The following is a 23,344-nucleotide window of genomic DNA, read 5'->3' as shown; positions in this document are numbered from 1 at the left end:
TGACTATCATATACTAGCCTTCGATAATGGTGTGACCATTCCTACACTTGAAAACTTTGTTATGAATACCCTGTTGTGCCTAGGGTAAAACATATTGCCGAAATTTGGCCATTTCAGCTACTAGCAAATTTTATGTGGACCGAAACCAAAACAACCCACCTTTTAGCGATATCTCGCAAAAAATTGTTGATTTTCCAGCTAACTGACCGGAAAATTGCCGAAACTTCATTGGCAACAACATCTTCAATGGTGAACTTTCCCTTGCGACGGTGGATCCATTAGCTTTCTCCTTTGTGAATGCTCTACATGAATGATCCACGTGTGACGAATGACTTGAACCACCCTACCTTCTCTTCTTCTATAAGTTCCCCCACTACCTGCATGGCTGCACCTCATTGTCTTTCTCATCGGAACGGACCTCACGTTATACTTGTTTCTCAGGTCCGATGAGAGAAGAAGCTTTATCAGTAGCTGGCGGACGCTAGAAGGGGTGGTGAAGGGTGCTTTAGGCAGTTGCACTTGGAGCATTCACCAACGCATGAGAAGAACGAAAGCGAAGGTGTGAAGCAATCGTCCAAAATAAAAAAAAAAGCATAAATGATATTGATAAATGATAACCCAGTTCCCTCACTGAACCCAAGAAGTTTTTCCCCACACGTGAAACCCTCATCTTGTCATCCACAATATCAAAGTAAGTGCTACAAATACCCAAACTTTTTCATTTAATTTTGAAATTGCCACTGTTACAGTGCTACCTACCCAAAGTAGAGATATCATCTATTAAAGTTCGGCGAAATACTGGCAAAAAATTGCCAGTTCGCCAAGGGGCTAACTGACGAACTTCGCCTAAGTTTCGTACATTGGTTGTGCCCCTCCCACAAACATATATCGTAAATACATTATATTTGTTTTTTGTTACATTACATATTTTACAAAATTACCCTTATAAGGAGTGATTGACCAAAAAAACCCTCCCTAGGTTTGTGTATACTTAATCTTTTGAACCCTGTACTCTCGGAAAAAAAAATTACTTCCTTTATCACTAGGTTTAACCCACTTTTGGCAAAAAAAAGGTTTACATCACTCGATCTTACAAAAAAATCTTCTCATTTTATCATCTCCCGTCTTTTAGGTATCATCAAATATGTTCCTTTTTTTGGAAGGGTAAAGTGCGCAACATTCTCCTGGAATGCATCAGGCATAAGGCCATAACTCCATAACCATAAAGGTCCATAAGTACTAAATGTGAATTTCCTATAATGTCCTAACTGTTGTTTCCATTAAGTAAAGTCCAAAAGGTTGTTCAGTTTTTCAGTTAGCTGACGTTGCACTTGCACCTTACCAATCGTAAACTTACAAAGCTAGATAACTGAGTACGGCTACGCATGCACACTTCAGTTATTACGAATAAATAGCAATGCCATTTCTGTATTTTCACAATATGGGAAAAGAAAAAAGAAAAAAGAAAAAGGAAAAAAAACCAATCTCTAAAATCTCTTCATTTTTAGGAGTTCTCTTGTTGCGACGAGGAGAACGAAGCGCACTGCGCACCTGCAACACAAAATATAGAAAAGAACTCTCGGCTTCTGAACGTGTACGGATCCGCATTCTCGATCACTGTAGCGAGGTGTTTTTATTGAATCTGATCATCTTCTTCTGTGTTCGGATCGTTCCAAAAGGAAGTTTCTTCCTGGTACCGTCTCTACAATCTTCTTCAGCTCAACGAGCTCATCATTTAGGTACTTTTCCTGTCGTATTTAGATCAAGAAATCGTTTTTGATCATCCTTATCTTTCATCTTCTGGATTTCGGTGATGATGTTTGGGTTGCTTCATGGGCGAAGGATAATTTCCTTTTTTTTTTTTTTTTTGAATGAGTTGGAGAAATTTCTTGGTTGTTTGATTTTGATGGGGACTGTATACCCTCTGTTAGTGTTATTTTGGTTCCTTACAGAGTATCAGGTCTGGGAACGGTCTAGTTTTATTGCTTTTCTGCGCTTCTGGGTGTTGTTTTTTAAGATTTCTCGATTTATATCAATCATTTCGACATTCTAGATCTTTTGGTGTTAGATAGACTAAGCGAGATCGGAGCGTTTCTGTATTTCATACGATTTTCTTTTACTAAAGCAAAAATTGCCACATTCTTGAAAATTTAATCGTAACAAAAAAATTAATTTTTTTTCTTCTTGTTTCGTCATTCAGAGTTTCAAACAGTTTGATTGGGGTGTAGATCTTCATTTGTCACATTTGTAGTCTAGTTTTATCTGTAAATAATCGATTCTCTAATTGTTTTTTCCCCTTCTCTGTACATTATTGCCTTTTCAGCATCCAAATTGGGAGGAGCACTGCTACAAAATAACCCTTTAGCATTTATTAGCAACTTAGCATTATCTCAGTCCAGGTGAATTAAACATGGTTATTTTCTGAAGAAGGTTAATTTTAGTTAAAAGTCTCGGCGTTGCTTGTATTGTTCGTAGAGTAGATATCCCAGATGGTTGCTATCGCTTGTATGATGCTAATCAGATGGCTAAATGGATGATACTGATACTCAATTTATATTTTTTGTGGTCGGTCAAATTTTTTGTAAGCTGATACCTTGCCTTCTTTTCTGCTGGTTTGCCTCTTTATTTTTATTTTTATTATCTTTCCCCTTTCGTTACTACATTACAAATCATGATTTGCATTGCAATTCCCACATATTGCTGGTTGCTTTTGAAATTTTTACGTACTGTGACTGGCGAAGATCTTGATTATTAATCTGTTTCATTTCTCTATCTTAGCTTTTCTAATCCTATAAACCATGCTTCAGATGCAACATTACAATTATTGTACTCCTTTGAATTGTAGTAATTGAATATTAACATCATAACATGAAAATTTTCAAACTCAGATCGATTCCAGTGGAAGTCATTTGTCATCCAACTTTAATTATTTTATTGGTAATACTTTGAACCTTTTGAGTAAATGTGGGAAGCCTTGTGCACTGGGTACAAGCTTTTACTCTGAAACTTTGAGGCCGTATTCTCCACTAGGAAAGAATGTGATTCATTTGTGTCGTTGTGTTAAGTCTCAGGTAGTTCTTTGATGTCATTTGCATAAATGATTGGTGCTTCTATATTGGAACATAGGTGTCATGGCAGTTTGGTGGTCCAAAGCGGTTTAAGGTAGTTGAAGTGCTTATGTGGTGTTGAGGCAGTTTAAGTGTAAGTCTCCCTTCGCCAACCTCTCTAACATAAATGTATCATACCTTATATTAGAAACTAAAATCAAGCCACCTCGAGTCATCAAAAGGACAAGAAACATAGATGATAAACATTCTCTTACCTAGTAGTTCACTAAGTCTTATATGGTAAATAAGAGAAGTAAGGAAGAATTAACTACAATCAATAGTCTATTCTTTTTAATTTTAGATAATAAGCAGCACAAGCATAGGACTATTGGGGGGGGGGGGGAGGTTGAGTAACACAGGCGCAACTGAAAGGAAAAAAATACTGTGGAATTTTGAAAATGAGAAGGGGAAACCCGAGGATGGAATTACACGAGGCAAACACAGAAGGAGGAAGAAGACAACAGAAGCTATAGGTAGTTGTGTTAGAGATATTGAGATAATATGGTGTAGCATGATAGGGGGAGTCCCCTTCTTGTAATATCCTTATTGGTTTGCGTCTGTGGTGTTAGTGGCTTCTTGATTGTGACTATAGTTATTAGTGTCCTAGTCTAAGTGAGTTTCCTATTTAGCATTAGGTTTAATTAGTTAAGTGTTAAGAGTTAGTGAGTTTCCTATTTAGTTTTAGGTTTAATTAGGAAAGTGTTAAAAGTTATATTTGATTTTCCTTTTGTAATCCTATTTTCTGTTTATTAAAAATATATGCTAGCTAGTATGGTAGAACACAGATTCTATCACCCAGCCTTGTTCTCCAATTAATCTCTCATTTTCTCCCTCAAGCTCTCTTTCTTCTTCTCTCTACCTAGTACTTGTCATAGATCTTCGGATTGTCTACATGGTATCAGAGTCATACTCTATTGCCAGTGTGAGAGCTGTTTAGGTTTCTAGTTCGAAGAATAGGACTCTGGTTCAATGAAGAAGATGAACTTGAGTTTCCATAAAAATTTAGCATGAGAAATCTCGTGTTATGATGGTATCAGTTTTCAGTTTTTCATTATGTAATTTCAATCAGCTTTGCGATAGATGATTTTGAGTTTTCAATGGTGAGTTGAAGAAGAAGAAGAAGAAGAAGAAGAAGAGGTTTGAAGGTCAATTCTGTTGGGGTCTGTTTTTGTGACATTCGAATAAAGAAGGAAAAACAGAGAAGAAAAATGAAAAAGGAGAAAGTCAATCTCTGTATAGAGGTTGTGAGAGAGACAGGAGAAAAAAAAGACGATCAGTTGGTCGTAGGATGGAAGAAGAGGGTGATCGGGTGTGAGATCATGGAAAGAAGAAATTTAAAAAAAAAAATTACGATCAGAGAGATTGTAAGGGGATTTACGCTTTGTGGGATTTTCCTCTGTAATATGCATCTCTTGCGATTTCTGTTCTTGATTTCTTTGGATTTTCGATCTGAGATTGGTCTTCGGAAGCTTCGATCTGAGATTGGTTTCAGACTGGATCTAAGATTGGTGTGAGGTGTTGTGTTCTTGGAAGCATATATCTGTTTGTTCTTTGGAGCATTCTTGCAATTGGTTCTTAATGCCTTCTGAATCTTCAATCTGTTTGTTCTTATTTAATCTGATCTTTGATGTTGGAGCTTCAACTCATGAATACAGAAATGAAAATTTAGTTCCTAGTTTGAATTACAGATCTTGGGATTGTTTACAAGTTGTATTGCTGGAGATGGAAGGGAGGGATATTTATTCATTTCTAATTAAGTACATTCTACTTAGAGTCGTACGTTTTAATTGAATAAACCTTATTAGGAACCTGATACACATTTTAACAGACTTAAGGTACCTGATACCATTAATTAAATACTCCTCATTAGGCTAGTAGTTATTATTAGAGTTATGTTTCAATTCAGTGTTCTATTTGAGTACAACAATGAATGCAATCTTATGGCTATAAATAAGCCCATAAGGATGTAACAGTACACAGTTCAGATCATTAATATAATCAGCTGTTGCACCCTATTTGTTTGTTGTTCTCAGAGAATAACATGCTCCAACAATGGTAAAACCATGGTACTTAAATCGCCGACACGGGGCGAAATATTGAGGTGTCGCTGGGGGGCGACATGATACCCCCCAGCAACACCGACTTAACATTAAGTCAGCAATATATCGCCGACAGTCGACTTTCTAGACGACCTTCGACAAAACCACCTCCACCCCCCCCCCCCACCTCTGGCACCCAAGCGAGAGTCACCTCCACCCCCACCTCCGGCACCCAAGCCGAAGGCCCCAGAACCACCTCCACCCCCACCTCCAGCACCCAAGCCAGAAGGCCCATAACCACCTCCATGGCTCCACCTGAACCAGAACCCTGCCGCCCACCGGTACCGAGAGGGGTATGTTGGTACGATGCTTGTGCAAGACCACCTCCGCCGTGCTATTGTGGCTGGCGGAAGATCGCAGCAGCAGTGTTCTGATTGGCGTGATTAGCAGCAGATTCTAAGGAGCAAGCGAGCAACATGAACCCATCTCCAGACTCCAGAGTAACCGTTGTGATTCGAGAAACGGCCAAAGTTGCTAGAGCAGATAAAGAGAAGCAGAAGCTTTTTACTGATAGCCCTTTTGTTGAAGTGCTTAACAGAGAGAGACGGTCCAATGGAGATTGAAAGTCGTCCGACATGTCGAACTTTATCACCGTGTCGGCTGTGTCGCCGGGCACCAACACGGCGACACAGGTCGACATGTCGGACCATGGGTAAAACATCCCCAGGTGTGAGCAAAAGGGTCTGTAATGAAGTCTGAGATTCCTCTATGGCTTTGGGTATAGGTGTACAGCCTGCCTTCAGTTTGCCCACTACCATCTCAGCTCACCACAAGGCTTCACTTCAAGTGTTTGGTAAGCTAGCAATCCCATCTCCCTCTTCCATCTCACCTTTTTTATTTTTTATACATGCTTTTGAATTCTCAGGTTCCCTAAAAGCCCTAAAACAAGAACCCTCATAACTCTCAATTTTGCCATCCAAACCCTGTCAAACTTGGAGGATCATATCCCTATGTTATTACCTACATTCCCTTTAAGTTTCAATCCATTTTGATTCTTGTAGACCCTGGCTTCCCATCTCTAAAATATTCACCACATATCTCTAAGATGAAAAGCCCTTTCTTGGTCCCATTTCAGTTGGTTCTCTTATTTAATTGAGGCTACATCTAGAAGAAAAGGGAAAAAAAAAAATCACCTAGGCTTGTAGTTGTAGGTAGTGCTGGACAAAGAGTACCGCAGGGGTGGGTAAAAAGAGAGAGAAAAAACCTCTCTGAGCTTGTAGCTGCAGACGTCAGAAGTGAAAAATGTAGGTATGGATATTGCTGGTTGGAAGTAAGGAAGGGAATTGGGGGGGGGGGGGGGGGGGAATTGAAACCAAGAAGAAGAAAGAGACAAAAAAAAGGGGGGGGGGACGCAGAAAACACTAAACTAGGTAGATTCTGGAATTTTGGTTTCACTAGAGGAACCGAGGAAGTGAAGAAGATCGAATGTAGAGCCTTCATGGCCGCCAGATTTTTTTTTTCTTCCTTTTAATTAAACAAGTTAGATGAAGAGCAGGAGTAAGAAGTGTAGAAATTACAGTGTTGAAGAGTTGAGGGTTTCATGCTTTTTATTTTGTTATCTTTGGGTGATTCCATGTAACAAAATGTACAACAATAATGTGCACAGAGCTATGAAAATACAAGAAATAGAATGAAAAGTTAACATTTATTTTTATAATAAGTTTTGCTTTGCTTTTAAATGATCTGGTTTATCTTAGTGTATGAAATACTATACACACTCAAAAGAAATATGAAAAATGGAAGAAAATAAATAAATAGTAAAAATTTTAAAAGTGCCTCTACAATAGAATTACTTACTGCCTCAATGCTGGAATTCCACCTGGATGCCAAGGAACCGGCTAGGCAACCCCTTGCCAACTATGTAATACAAACATAGCGAACTGTCTTTGTTTGCCGACTCTTCAATAGCTGGTTTCCTGGTTGTGTGTTTGCAATACCATTTTTATAAACCATTTCTGGTTCCGCATGATTTTCTGCTTGTTGGGTGGGCGGGTTGGTATAAAGTATAAACTGTTTCTCTCTTGCTAGTTGCATGACTCTGAGGGGTTAAAGCCCCTTGTATCCCACCCTTCTCCACCCAATGCCGCCCCCCCCCAAAAAAAAAGAAAAATAAAAGAAGAAAAAAGTAAAGGCCCAGCTATAACACTTTAAGTGTTTTATTTTTTAATTGGGTTTCTAGAAACACCTGCCCTTTACAGTCTCTTTTATAAGAGAACATACATGATGGTTGATGCCTTTTTACAGTTGCTTTATTCTTAGAGTTTTCCTTTATGCGAAGACAGCTTTTATCTCTATTTTGCATTCGATTCCAAGAATATCCTTTTGCCTAAAGCTTGTGCTAATGTTTGGATTTCAACTAAACAACATGCATGTAAAGCCTCTTTTACCTTTATATTGCCATTCCTTTATTTACCAATGACCTTTTGCATAAATTTGATTGTTTACCAGAATGCCATTATCTTCTTATTTTGTACTTTGATTTAATTATGTTATTGCCATTGCCATTATACATTGACTTGTTCCAAGAATATCCCCATTTTGCATTCCATTTCAAGAATACCCTCTGCCTAAAATTTTGTGCTAATATCTGGATTTCAACTAAACTACATGCATGTTATGCCTCTTTTACCTTTATATTATATTGCCATTCCCTCTTTATTTACCAATAACCTTTTGCATAATTTTTTATTTACCAGAATGCCATTATCTTCTTATTTTGGATATTTCCTTTGATTTAATTATGATATTGCTACTAGCATTACACATTGACTTGCAAGCTCTTTGATATGCCCATCACAAGCCGAACACAGGATTTCTTGAACCCAAGATTGCATTCATTATTTACAGAATTGCTATTGGCTTGAATGTCGGCAAATTTTATTTCTCTAGTGAAAACCAATTAGCATTAGTTCAACGTTTGAAGTTTTGTAGATTGCTCCTGTTTGATAATTATTTGTTACCATGAAGGGAGGTTGGGAATTATTTATCATTGTACAAGATCTTGTGAATCTCATTGAGATTTGGGTTTTCCAAGAGCTCGAGTTGAGATTAGTTTATAAGATTGCATATTCATTCTTTCAGCATTGTGGTTCCTAAGTTAGGGTCGAGTTGGAACTCATACATAGGGAATCTAAGGCAATTGATGTGTTTTGAAGGCCTAAAATAGGTTAAATAGCAAGTTTCAGCCCAACCTAACCCTTAAACCCCCCCCCCCCCCCGAAATGGGCCCTCAAGTTCACTTGAGTTGGCCCCAATCTTTTACCATATCTTGGTTTTCTGGCTGACTGAGATCAGCCTTGTTTCTTACCATGTTATTTATTAGGATCTTACTTGCATTGGGTAGTCCAAGAAAAATATGATTAGCACTTTTGGGATTTTTTTTATTAACTTTATCCTCAGATTGTAAACAATTATGATTCAATCTTCACTGAACACATATAAGCGGAGATATAAGAATTTGCTCTATATTGTGGAATACCCAAGCAGATAGATAACTTACCCAATGGCATGAAACAACAAAATCATCATTGAGTTTTACAGAACTTTATGGGATTATAAATTATGCCCATTGCGATGAAAGCTAAAAAAACAAAATAAAAGGCCTAGCCCACCCGACCCCATCCTTTCCATTGCAACACCTCCCCTGCCCCTCCCCTCACCTCTGCAGGCCTCCCAGTCCCCTCTTCCCCCTGCGACAGCAGCCACCCCCTCTTTCTCTTTCTTGCGATACCCTTCTTCTGCCCCCCCTTGTTTTCTTTATTTTCTGGTTCTTGTGGCAGAATTCTTTTTATTTTTATTTTTTTGGGTCAGAGTTGCAGCAGAATTCAAGAAAAGAGAAAAACAGAAATGAAAAAGAAAAGAAAGAAAAGAAAAAGAACAAATGAAGATCGCAAGAATTACCCCTACCCCTAACTGCAAGGTTCCCCACCCCCTTTCCTCCTACCGCAGGCTTCCCTGCCCATCCAGGGTAAGTCCAAATATCCTATTGGTTTCCCGAATTATTTGACTAAAACTTTTCCCCGTCCCCATTCCCGTTGGGCATAACGCACCCTTCCTCTATTAATGCAAATTATCCTCTTCCCATTCCTATTAACCCTAACTTATTCTCTACGATCTTTGGGTATTCCCTCAACCCAAGATACACAGATGATAGTCCTTTTGTCCCACCCAAGCCAACCCATAGGATATTCCAGAATTTCTTAACCATCCCATAGCAATACCCAAACCTTCCAATAGGATACCTGTAACCGTAAGTTCTCTATCCTCTCAAAACATACCCAAACCAACGCATAATTGAAATCCTAGGGCTTTAATAGCCCATATATTTGCTGGTTCTAGTGAAAGAGGGTCCTGGAAAGCTAATCACTGGGTTACATCAATGAGCCTCTCTGAAGCATCTTGTTTCAATGTTTGGCAAGATTCTTATTCCGTTGCTTCTGTGACTACTTTGAGTTTGTTGCTTTTGTACGTTTCTTGGGGCCCTGCTATTTATACCTATTAGTTGGCTATACTGAATGAATGAAATTTTGTCAATTTTATTCATTTATTATTTATTTTGTGCCGTGAGCTTTTCAGGGTGCAAATGGCACAAATGACCAGAACTGCTAACTGAATGGTGCACTTTTTTACAATGCAAACATATTAGAGAATTTCAACTGAAATGCGACTAATTACTTAATTCACCTGTTATTGGTCAAATTCTTGTTGAAATCACCAAAATTTCCAGAATTTCGCTGAGCTTTCTTCTTAAAACTAATATTTTGGCATTAAACTGTCTTTTTTTTTTTAAGAAAAAAAAAAACTAGCTGACCTTTGCTTATTTATTCTTTTGTAGGTTACTGTAGATCAATCCTGATGCAGTCAAATTCTGATAATACTGTCCCTAAGGTGAAGGAAGAAACTGACTTTGCAGATACTAGTTCTCAGAGTTATCTGGATAATGCTTTTCAGAAATCTGCAGATGTTCTTGAGGTGGAGGATGAAGAACAGTTAATAGATGATGAAAGTGACCAATCCAGTGACAGTGAAAATGCTTCAAATCAGCTGGTGGTTTATAATGCAACAAGTGATACCGATCAACATGAACCAGTTTCTGAACCCGTTGGATATCAGCCTCCATCTTTCCCTAGTGACTTAACACCAGACCCCCCTCCAAGAGTTTTGCCCTCAATTGGGGCATTCACTGTTCAGTGTGCAATTTGTTTTAAATGGAGGCTTATCCCAACAAAAGAAAAGTATGAAGAGATCCGTGAAAAAATCTTGCAGCAACCTTTTGCATGTGAAGCAGCACGTGAGTGGCGGCCTGACATATCCTGTGATGATCCGACTGACCTTTCTCAAGATGGTAGCAGGCTCTGGGCTATTGATAAACCTAATATTGCACAACCACCTCCTGGGTGGCAACGACTTCTTAGGATCAGGGGCGAAGGGAGCACCAAATTCGCTGACATGTATGTGTCCATTTTACTTCCATCTTTTTCTTTTGAATAAAGAAACTATTTTTCTTCTCCTGTATGAGTTTATGTACCTGTAAAGATGAACTTTTTACCCACTTTAACTGTTAGTTTTGAAGTGTTACAAGGAGTCATTGCAACATTATATGGTAGCATTATCAGGGATGGATTGAGATGACCTTATCTGGAGACAAAACCCAAGGGAAAATGGCCCAAACCAGATTTTGGTCCAATAAGTTTGTGCATGACCTGGTCTATAGATCTATAAGGGAAACTGGACCCAAACCACATTTTTGGTCTAATAAGGGTTTTTGGGGATTTTGATGGTGGGCCTTGGTCAAGTGATCGGGTCTGGAAATGGCCTATCTAGAAAACATCAGTAAGCCAGCTTGCGTTGTGACCCTCCCAAACCCTAAAATAGTGGAAGCCTGGTCCTAATTTTTTGTTTTCTTTTAGAAAAGGTTTGTTAGGGACTTGCTTAGCTATTTGGGGTCACTCTTCTAACTTGAGTTTAATTTTAGGTATGCAAGAGATTCTCTCTCTCTTTTTTTTTTTGATGCAGTCACCTGTCTGGTTGGACATGATCCATTTGGAGCACTGGACATGGGCTGGTGCCAAACCGGTTTGCCAGTAAGGGCTAGTAGTTTGGTCATTTAGGATGTAATATTTTATTTACTTTAGTTTGAGTTGCTTCCATATGTGCTTCTTAGGAAGTTGCTTTCATATTTACCATGTTTAGTTTCCTATTTGAAGTTCTTTCCATGGTAGTTAGGTTTCTATCTTATGCAAGAGTTCTATTTATTCAGATACCAAGTTGGTGCAGAATGGAGACCCCCCCCGCGGGGGGGGGGGGTGGGGTTGGGGGTTTGGGACAAGACTCCTGATAACATATCACAATGCAACAAATTAAGTAAACTGATGGACACCTCATCAGGCCCACCTTGCTTGTATTTATATGTATCTGATAGTGCAGAATAGAATACAACAAGGCTATGTACTATAACATAACTCTCTATTCCCTAATAGGGGGGGGGGTTGTAATCTACTAGGTGTGCTTCATAGAGAGAACGGTAGAACAACAGGTAGAAGAGGGAAGGGGGAACTAATGTTACACACGCCCTCACATAGACAAGGTGCTTGGCAAACTCAAATATCATTCGAAATACTCAACCTCTATTTGGTTACAACTTCAGTACATTAATACATACATGAAATTAGACACTTCACTAAGATGGAAACAACTTCAAATAGGAAACTGACCATCATAAACCGTATTTAAGAAAAGGAAATTGTCTGAGAAGCTTCACCTAATTAACTCAAAAGAAAGTAAACAAAAGTTGCATGCTAAATAAGTAAACTGGTAGCCCTTGCAGACCAGAAAACTGGCTTAGGATAGGCCCCTGATTTGTGCCCTAGTTTGAGAACTCGATAATGACGGCCATCTCAATGGGCCAAAAAACCGAGATCTCCTTGAGTGGTAGGAAAAATTCCTTGCATCTTAACCTAACTTGGTGACCCATCTCCGTGGGTTTTAAGGTCTTTTAGGGCTGGAAATTGCTGTCCAACCTATTGTAGGCCTTTTAAACATAGTGGCGGCCTTAGTTTTATGAGAAAACAACTGTAAATGTGAGTTCCAATTCAACCTGAGTTTGAAACCATTATGCTGAAGAAGAGTGGACTTATAAAACATAGAGTACGCATATTTACTTAATGTATATGAATACATTAACGTTCAAACTCAAACAACTATGATATGTTGTACATGGTACATGTTCACATGACAAGATCGCCATAGTTGTAAGTTACACCATGGGAGTAAAAGATTAAAAACACTAAGGTACCTAGCAGGTCTTCTAACTCTTGCTCCACTAGCTGCAGCACCACCTCCACCACCTCCACTTGGTCCTGCAGCTCCTTTATGTCCTTGAGCTCTAGCCAATGCCAAATAATATAAGTTTCTAGCTACAGCTTCCAGTACCTCAAAAAGGACTTGGTGGCACTTGAGTGTATCTGCATAAGTTCCAACCAAGTGTTACTTTAACCTTGATTTCCTCCAGCCAAGACTCTTCCAGGCTAGTTATATGTTGTTACTTGCTTGTTGCACTTCATAATGAACTTTTGGACACTTGACCACATCTCTGCATCCCCCCGCCAATTGTTGCTTCAACCTAGTTGCACCCCTAGAGTTGAGCGCTTTTTCACAACATCGACACTTCTTTTTGTTGACTCAAGGCATCTACATGTTGCCATGCAATCTCACCATTGCCAGTTCCACATCTGCCATTTACGTTGTTACATAGTATAATATATGTCATCAAACACTAGTATCTATTGAAAATCATAACTAGTGTATACAAAAAGCATTCATACATGCTAATTTTATTCAAGGCTAAGCTATTAGACTAATACATTAACATATGTGAACACTAAAAACATCAAACTAACGAAACTATATTTTTTGGTTACTTAAAATTATATAAAAATAATTTTTAGTACATGACATACAGATTTTGTTGTAAAAGTTTAAACATAGGATGGTTATTTCAACATCATAGTATTTTTAAATATGAGAACATAACATAAAAATCATTTAGAAAACAGATAATTTTCCATAAGTAAAAAGCTTTTCCCTAACTACGTAAATTAATTTATTAAATCTGAAAATTCAAAATAAATAGCATAATCAATGGAAAATAGTTTGATTCCATAGGTTGTATGCCTTCCAATGGTTTCTAACATATATTAGAACCATTTTATACTTCATACTAATTTAATTGTAATTTGTTAAAGAATTCAAAAAAAAAAAAAAAAAAAAAAAAATTGTGTTTCCATCAAAGTGAGATCTCATTGGAGATCTACTATATTTTCATGACACTGTGTGCCTCCCATCTTGGTTTTCTGAAAAACTGAGATCTTGGCGACATCTCATGAGTTCTCAAACCATGATGAACATATGAAGCATATTGAAGTTAACTGCCACTTCGTTTGTGAGAAACTACAACAAGGACTGATTTCTCCAAGACATGTCCATACTGGAGAGCAATTGGCTGATTTGTTCAAGAAGTCTTGGAGGTTGCAAGAGTTGATTATATTTCTGACAAGCTGGGCATGTTTAACTTCTGTGTTTCAGCTTGAGGCTGAGTGTTAGAATATGATCTAAAGGGCAGATAGAGGAGAAGAAAAAGGAGTCTGGCGCAAACTTGAGGCTGGGTATCTATAAAAAATAAGGTTTAAAGTGTTCGAGATCCTCAAAAGCTGAGGCCTCTTGGTTGTTAGCAACTTCTTCTCTCCCTCTTTCTTCCTTCCTCTGTTTCTTTTTTCTGCTGACATCCTTCAGCTAGAAAAACTTTCTCAGTGGACTTTGTTTCCTAATAATAAGTTTAAATTGTTTGCTGACCAAAGAAAGCCAAACTTTAATTCTTGGGTACTGTTGATCTCAGCATCTGAATGTACCAGCTGCTTGCCCTACAGCAGACTTGACTTTGCCTATTGGAGTTTAGTGTGGAGCTACCAACCATGGTTGTCAAGGTGTTGCCTAGGTGCCTAGGCACTTTGGTGGTGGCTTGTCACCTTGATGATGCTTTGCTGCCTGTTTGGTGCCCCTTGATTCCCCTCCTGGCAGCCACCTTGGTGGCCTAGATGCTGTGACGACTGCTGTATCAAACTTATTATTCATTGAAAATATCATTAAATTTATGAGAGAATGACTTTGTATTGGTTATTTTCTCAGGTGGTTGAAAATCATTTGTGTTCCCATGTCATTGTCCTTCAGTTAAAAGACTTTAGAGTCTGTTTCTTGATGATAAGTTTGATTTGTCATTGACTAAAGAAAATCAAACCCATTTGCAGCAGAGGTTGTTTTTCTTTTCTTTTTTTCTCCGCAATTGAGACTCAATTTTTTCTTTTCCCTTCCGAGGATGCAGTTTCTGTGATTATTTAACTATTATGCCCCTCCATCATGATGGTCACCATTTTCTTTGGGATATTATTCTTGGATGCTTTACTTGGAGCTGCCATACTGAGGTGGACCCAAACCTTTTTATGTAGCAGTAGCATTTGTTTTGTATGTATATACAAAGATATCTATGTAAAGAAGCTGGAGGAGTGGTCTAAAAAATTAGAAATAAAATAAGTATATTTACTTTCAGTATATGCAGTCTCTCTTGAGATGTTTTCAGTGAATAGGTTGTCCTGCAAACAACATTTGTGCTTACGGACATTGCCTGGCATTCTGATTGTTAGCAAGCTTAATTTATATTATTTATGGGATGCTATCTTTTCATATTGTATTGCTAAGAAAGGATATGCATAGGTTAAGCCTTATATCTATTATGGCCTTAAACAGAGCTGAGTGGAAGGCAAGAATCCATGTAGCCGATCCCATTTAGTTGGGACAAGGCTTCTTATTGTTGTTCTTGTATCTTTTCATATTGTATGAAATCTTGCTTTATCCAAATGTATACTTTCGGTATAACATTTCATACTTGTGCAATATATGATACATGGTGATGTTGGCTTTAAATATATTTTGAAGGCATTTTGATCATGGAGTTTTTGGTGTTTCCAGTTATTATGCTGCTCCATCAGGCAAGAAACTGCGCTCCATGGTAGAGATCCAGAAGTATGTCTGCTCCTTAACTTCCACCTTTATAAATTCAACTGCCTCCCTCCCCTCCAGAGGCACCAACCTCATCTGGTCAATCAATGAATCACAAAAGTGTGAATATAATTTACAGTCCAAATCAATGTGGTTGAAAGCTTGTGTGACTGCAGCTTCTATAGCTGCTTAAAATTTCCTGTTGTGCAGGTATCTGGCTGAGCATCCTGAGTATAATGAAGGTGTCAATATGGAACGATTTTCATTCCAAATACCAAAACCTCTTCAGGAGAACTATGTCAGAAAGCGCCCAGCACGTGTGCCATCTTCATGTGATAGCACTGGACAAGGGATATCTAGCCCCCTTGAACCCCGGGAAGGTATTGAAACAAAATTCTGTAAGCCATCTTCACATATTAGAGAAGAAAGAGCCACAATTGTTAGAATGCACTGAAGATTGTGTCAGGCTTCAGTGGATTCTCTTCTAGGTTGGCTGAAGAGATATTTTGGGATTCTTAAAATAGTTTGTATGGGAATTCTTCTGATTGGGATTTTGATTTTGAGACCCAGCTAAACTTGGGTAGTGGCCTTGTCAGCCAAGTTCAACATTTGGTAGTGTCAAAAGTATTAAGGCTTAAACCTATTTAATTTTTAATTGCATTGCTTATTTTTCTTTTGTCCCTTCAATTTACCTTCAGTTCTTTTCTTTTGCACAAGTTACTCTGACATTTTTATTTTTTGAGAATAGATTAGCATAGTTTAAAATGTTAAGTTGTGGACAAGCATTTGACTGCATGGATTGGTGGTGATGGTTTTCTTTCTTTTAGTATGATGATTAAATGCCCAGGACAGTTAAGCAATGTGGTTATGTTTGCGAATTTTTGTTGACTCAAGATAAAACTAGTATAGCCTCCGTGCAATTGTGGGAGTATATTATGACCCTCAGCAGACCCTGTAGTGGTGGGAGCATCATGCACTTGATATGCCCTTTTTGTAAGATAAAATTTGTACAATGTTGGAGGGTTAGGCCGACTTCAGGTCCAATACAAACTAGAAGCATCCATCCAAACCTGAGAATCCTTTCTATGAACAATAGACCCTGGTTCCTCTCTACAAAAGAACATCCACCACAAATGAGATTCATTACAGTGGACAAGAGAGATCCAGATACTGGTCAGTTGAAATTTTGTCTGACCAAGGTCAAATAAAATGATGTGACCTAGAACCATGTTTGCAGAAGTCTTACTGATATAGTAGCCATGGGTTCTTTCCCATGTTAGTACATAGGGATGATTGAATTGATAACTGTGGAATTGATATTGTAAATCTGTTTTCTTCAAAAAAAAAGTTGTTTATTAGTTATTTAATTGTGGTCTTGGTAATTTCATTTATTAGTTTATGTGCTAGCATATACGTGCTTGTGCATGTGCACGTGTTTAGAAGTCTTTGATTGTCCTAGATGTGAAACTAGAAAGGCACCTTCGATCTCTTCTATTTTGTCATTTTTCTTGTACTATGACTTTCTCGCTTTTGTTAATTTGTTCTTTAGATGAACTTAAGAATGTAACTGGATCAAATTCCAAGTGTATGTGTGATTTCTTTTGCTATACTTTCAATACCATATTGCGGTATGAAATGATAACAGAAGGCAGGTTGAATAGTTGTTGCATTGTTCACTAAGAGTGTAGGAAAGCTTTTAGGATATGTGGATTCGGAATCCAAGTTACTTAACCATCTTTTTAGGGTAGGTGACAATTTTGATGTTCGGTTAGCGTTTGAAAGTTTACTCTGCAAATTTTGTAGACTTAGTAATTAGGGAACTAGGTTTTAATCTGGCAGAATTTTCACCCTGTTCCTTAGATCCTATTGCATATTTGCATCAACTTTGATATCAGTTTACCATCTTCATTATCCATGTCTACTGCTTCTGATCGTCCAAGATATGTGATGTCTAATGGTTGGTCGTCCATTCTGTTGTGTCTTTTGGTATGAGAAAACCCTGTCTTTTAGCAAGAACACAGTTTGCTGCTGTGATTGAATTGATACAGATGATATAGAATATAGGAGTTCAAGGTTTAACTCAATTATTTGGATTTGTGCTGCAGTTAATCCACTCAACTGGGCTCGTCCTGCTGATAATGAATTGCTGATTGGTAGTGGAAGTCTATTGAATTCCTGCGTTGATGATTCTGTTTTGGAACCTGTCACTCCACCAGAAAAGAAGCGAGCCAAGAAATCATCCAAGAATTTGTACAGTAATACGTTGTATAATCGACCTGAGATCCAATCAGAACGTTCTAGCCTTTAATGGATGGATAAGGAGACTTGTTTTGTTGAATGCCGTCTCTTTTTGGCCCTTGATACGTTTTAGGATCTTATATTTTGCAGGAAATGGTGGAGGAAGTTTTGTTGTTGTGTGGCAAGGAGAGTTTTGTGCAAGGTCCTACAGGGTGAAGTTATCATGCGATGCAATATACGAGGATTCATGTAAAAACAACTGATTATTGTAATACATATCTCTTTTGAGATCTTCCATTTGCTCTTGCCCTTGAGTTCCTGGAAGGGAAGTAAAAGTTTCAGGTGACTAGTGCTAATTACTATAAAGGGTTGGCTGAATGGTCACTCTGAAATGCATGTCTTCAGCTAATTCCACTAAAATGGGTTAAATGTGTCATCTCCACTTGATGAGAAAAAAAAAATCTCTTTCCTTTATTTACTCTCTATTTACTAGTAAATACTTCCTAAAAAGGGTGGACTATTACTTCTCCTTCTCAGTATCTCAAATTTTCAAAATTACTCTTTGTTTTAACCCCTTTAATCAATCAAAGCAATTCTTTTAATTTGCTGTCACCCTTTTCTCCCTCTTTCAGAGTTCTTGGCCACAACTCCCAACGAGTAAAATGCAATGTGCAACCTTCAATCTGGATCCCAGACTCTGGAGGTTCCTTGTACCAGAAAGGAGAGGAAAGGGAATAAGAAATGAGAACATTACTTCTTAACAGACAGTGTTCAAGCTCTGAAATGGAGAAATGAAAAGGAAAAAAAGTTACGGTACATTTAGAAATCACACCATTCTCTCCGTTGATGACGATGTGTTGTTTATATGAAACTCATCAATCTTAGTACGTATGTATATATACATGAAAACCTCCAACCGAGAGAGAGGAGTTCCATTTGGATTCTCTCCAATCATCGGTTATATTTGACCCTATCAAGTACAAAAGTAATGTCTCGAAGATTTACCGGGATATACCTCCATAATATTGAGCTTCTAGGAACATATTTAGGCGTGATAAGGATGATTTTTCATCCTTTCCCTAATTGTCTCTAATTTGAATTCTTTCCATTTGAATTCTTTCCATATCATTTCATCCTCTCATTTGAATTCTTTCCATATCATTTCATCTTCTCATTTGAATTCTTACCATTCATCACCCCTCTCATTTGAATTCCTTCCATTCATCATCCTTTACATTTGAATTCTTTTAATACCATCTCATCCTTCCATTTCATCAATATCCTAATTTGGCTTTGGCTTGATTAGGTTTCTCTATTAAATCATTTCCATACAAACATTTCCATGTATTATATTTACATGCAAACATTTCCATGTATTGTATTTCTATGTTTTATATCTTTCTTTTATTGTTCATAGTTGCCTAACAGCATGGGATGTATGCTGCCTATATATTTGAGGTTCTCTCATATGAAATCTCAACTATTTTTCCCATTGAGATTGTTTCTTAATACATATCAAACAAGTTCCTCAGCTTAAATTCAAAGTAAAACAGCTATAAGATATTGTTGCTTTCCAAGATCACCTACCTCCATAGGTTCACACACAAAATTCCATGCAATAAAGAGAATTTTTCTCTTCTTCAATTCAAGACCTAAGCAGAGAAAGTCATTGAACACAGGTTAAAATTTGTTTAGTACCTACCAGGAAAAAAACTGTACAATGCGAACCACTCTATATAGCTTCCTTTAGGCACTGATTGTAGTAGTTGAATGCGGTCCATACCTGATAGAAAACAAGCGGTCCATACCTGATAGAAAACAAGCTTTCTGACATTTTGGCTTCTTATCTGCCATTTTGAATAAGCTTTAAGTATTTCCTAGCGCTGTGACTTGTATGCTGCGCATTTAATGCCCAGCGCACGGCTGATCTCGACCGTCCGTCTTGACTCTGAGACGGATGGTCGAGATCGAAATTTCGGTCGAGATTTCGATTTCGACCGTGCGCTTCACCGTGCTGCGCATTTACTGAAGCACAACCCATTTCCTAGAAAGCAAGCAAACAATGCTTTGACTCTTTTTCTCCAAGCAATCATCAAAAGAAGGAAAAACATTCCCGAGAAATGTGTTCATTCTCCGCTATTTATGATTTGACTGTCCTTCCTTTGATATCAGCTACTACACCACATCATGTCCAAACCAAGTCTATAAACTGTCAAACTGGATATGGTAGTCCAAATCATGGTATGAGATCTCATGGCGGGATGAGATGAAGGGCAAGATGAGATCAAGGGTGAGATTCCCACATTTCGCTTAGATCTTGCCATATCTCGTAAGAACTCTCAATTTTCGTCTGATTTTTTGGGGATTTCAGCTGAATTTTCACTTGCAACTACCCTTTGCACATTTGCAGCACCAAAAGAAAATCAATCATTCTATACTTGTCTTATTAACTTATGAGTTATGCCTTATATAATTTAATTATTCTATTCTCGAGAGTCAAGATTATAATACTCACATGGATGAAATTTTGATGATATTTAAGTCATTTGATGTATTTGGTACAATTGCTTTTCATATATATGCCTTAAAAGTTCTATATTGCATGTTATATAACCTTGTATTCCCCAATCCTATAACAGTTTTGTTGGAATTTATTAATATAATTAATAAATTAAATGCCCAAGGGCAAATCTGGAAACTCACTATTAGGGCGGTTACAAAATAGGGTTATATATTTTGGTAACCACCGCATAATTGAGTGTGATTGCTGTTGCGTCTAGAACTTCTTCGAGAGTCGGATATTGAGATGACCACCTTAAGAGCTCTCCAACCAAGTTGGAATAACTGAGATGCCTGCACACACAAAGAAAGCAAGAACGGTCCGGCCTAGTTTTGGCCGGGGAACCGCCTCCGACGCTCAAATCAGCCTAGGTAACAATAAAGGTTCTTGAGAGAGTTCTCAAGAACGTAATGAGTAAGTACTCAGATGAAAGTTCTCGTTACCTTTCTCCATGTTGAAGGTAGGTTTATATAGAAGTTACCTGGAGGCGGCGATTCCTTAGATTCCGGATCGATAGTTGAGGAGTGAGTGGAGTAGTGGAATAACGGCTCCTTCTTTGTCGCACCTGATAACGCCGTTATGCTGACTCACCTCCCCAATTCTCGGAATAGATATGCTGAGTGTTTATGCATAACTAACTCTTCTTGACTTAGTCAAGAGAGTCTTCTGAGAAATGCTAGAGTTGGATATTTTTCCCAAGTGTGGCACTTCTCCGACGAATAAATGAACCTGCCCAAGAGGGAGGTGTCTCTCTCAAATGAGGCCCTCGGGACCTTCTTCAGGGATGAGGTGAGCCATCCCACATGGGAGGTGTCTCTCCCGAATGAGGCCCTCGGGACCTTCTTCAAGGAAGAAATCAGATAACCAAGAGAGGTGTATTTGTCCCGAGTGAGGCACTCGGGACCCTTTATGAGGGAAGAGATGCATCAACCCGAGGGAGGTGCATCTCTCCCGAGGGGGGGTGCCTCTCTCCCGAGGGGGGTGCCTCTCTCCCGAGGGGGGAGGATCGGGACCATATTTCCCCACAACAATTGCATTACGTAAGTTTTCTATAAACGGCGGCTTTCATCTCTCTCTCCCTTTCTCCAAGAAACGCAGGAAGGAGAAACCCATTGGAGGTTTCATTCCTTTGCTTTAGATCACTCTTCCATCTTCTTCCCACATGGCATTTGGGTTGTGGAAATAATTCCCTTTTCTAGTGATTGTGGAATCACCCCGGTAGAGCTTTGGTGGTGGAACGAGAACGTGAATCCAGATTTACTTCCGCTGCGAATACTTTATTAAAAGGAAAGCGAATCCAGATAAGGATCTTTCCCCCATCAATTATGGAATTTAAAATTTATATGGAGTATTATCTACATTGGTATTAGAGCCATTAGTTCCCACGGTTCTTTGTTCCTCCCAATTGTTTAATTTCATTGTATGGATCCAATGAGAGGATCAAGGGTTTATGGAAACCCACGGAGAATCCAGGGTTTAATATGAAACCCATGGGAGAATTGATAGGGTTTTTGGAAACCCTTATGTTTTGGGTTGGGATCCGAGTGGGAGGATCCTTTTAAATTTCTCTAATGAAGTTTTGCATGAATTGATAATCCATGATAATTATTTTGTTTAAGATTTATTGCTGGATTTTTTTATGTGTTTTTGGATGATTTTTTTCTCAAAAAAAAAAAAAAAAAAAAAAAAAAAAAAAAAAAAAAAAAAAAGAAAGAAAGAAAGAAAGAAAGAAAGAAAGAAAAGGAAAAAAAAAAGTGTTTTACCGTTTTTTGAAAAAGATTTCGTTCAAGAAAAAATAAGAAAAACGTTGTTTTTTGGTCACTGTGGACCAGACGGACGACCGTCTAGTCAAACGGTCGTTCGTTTGTTGGTCTGACAGAACACAGTGACCTCGACGGATTTTCTGTCTGGGAGACGGTCATTCGTCTGGTTGCAGAAAGCCAGACGGATTCGCAGACGGAGAACCGACTCAAAATCCGTCTGAATTTTTGTCCAGTTTTGAATGTGTTTCTATTTACTAGACATCAATGGCTCACAATCTGTGTGATGTTTGAGCATTGAGGGCCTAATGTGGCCTAGTGGGAGCTAATGAGGTAGAAGTGTTCTATGTGAACCACCTCATAGCATTAACATGATTGCATGTTTTATTTTAATAAAACTGTTTTTTTATTTATAATTATGGGTCTATCAATCATGTTTCTTGCACATAATGAAACTAGTGTATAAGTCTATGTGGGTTTGCATGAGAATTTTATTGAATGTTTGTTAGCATCTCTTTTGGTTTAAATGCTTACCCCATAGGTTGACTATGCTAGTGTGATTTGCTATTGCTTGAGTTGTGTTTTATGCTAGAATAGTTGAACTCATCCTAGTATATAATGTCTCTAGAATAAATGGCTGCTACCAAGAGCATTGTTGCTGACTTCATGAAAGGATATAAACTGAATGAGAGGAATTATGACCTCTGACACCGAAAGGTGCAGTATCTCCTAGAAGATTAGAACATGCTGGAAACCATAAACTAGACCATGTCCCCACCTGAAGAAGGTACCATTGCACAGTATTGCAGGGACCTTGAGCTTTACAATGCCTAGAAGAGGAAGGACCGGGTAGCTAGGATTAGTATCCTAAGCTCCATGAGGGATGACCTGATACTTCGATTTGAGAAGCATAGGACTGCAAAGTCCTTGTGGGAGGCTGTGAAGTTCCAGTACGGAGGGATTTCCACCACAAGAAGCCGCCAGCTCGGACTCACCTTTGACGGTTATAAGATGCGTCAGGGTCACACCATGAGGCAGCATATAACCATCATGTCTAACATGATTAGTGAGTTGAGCGCATGTGGGCGCCAAAAGACTGATGAGAAGCAAGTCTATGCAGTCATCAGGTCATTGTCTAAGTCTTGGGAGCATATGAAGATCTTCTTGACTCATGTTGATGAGGTCAAGACATTTATCAAGCTGCCAAGCACCTTGAGCTAGAGGAGGATCGGATGTTGGCCGATGCTCCTCACACTGAAGTACTTGCTGCTGAAGTAAGCACTAGTAAGGGTGCATGCTTCAAGCACAAGAAGGAAAGAGCTCAACCTCAGCGGTCCAAGCAAAGTAACATAGGTGGGAACAAAAACAAGAGTGGTTTATGAGACATGGTTTTAGAGTTGTATTTGAAAACAATTATTTGGTTTTGTATCTAGATGATACAGTTTATGGTTATGGTTTTCTTCAGAATGGTTTCATTGTATTGGATACAATTGATTATTCATTTAATTATAGTAGTACTTTTGTTTGCCA

General features: G+C 38.4%; 1 protein-coding gene across 2 annotated transcripts; it reads left to right on the top strand.

Annotated features, from left to right (window-relative positions):
* Positions 1–1,449: 1,449 nt before the first annotated feature.
* Positions 1,450–17,923, top strand: LOC149018774 (methyl-CpG-binding domain-containing protein 2-like). Of its 2 annotated transcripts, XM_089152924.1 has the most exons (6): positions 1,450–1,739; positions 2,324–2,399; positions 10,041–10,656; positions 15,227–15,280; positions 15,467–15,636; positions 17,362–17,923. In XM_089152924.1, the coding sequence occupies exons 3-6, from the start codon at positions 10,061–10,063 to the stop codon at positions 17,562–17,564; spliced, it is 1,023 nt and encodes a 340-aa protein (XP_089009050.1). In that variant the 5' UTR covers positions 1,450–1,739; positions 2,324–2,399; positions 10,041–10,060; the 3' UTR covers positions 17,565–17,923. The 2 variants fall into 2 exon arrangements, with proteins under 2 accessions (XP_089009050.1, XP_089009051.1); XM_089152925.1 differs by lacking the exon at positions 2,324–2,399.
* Positions 17,924–23,344: the final 5,421 nt, after the last annotated feature.

Source organism: Hakea prostrata, chromosome 4 (genome assembly GCF_041222555.1).
Source record: "Hakea prostrata isolate BN-2017 chromosome 4, UWA_Hpros_2, whole genome shotgun sequence".
Lineage (NCBI taxonomy): Eukaryota > Viridiplantae > Streptophyta > Magnoliopsida > Proteales > Proteaceae > Hakea > Hakea prostrata.
This window is presented reverse-complemented; position numbering and strand designations above follow the sequence as displayed.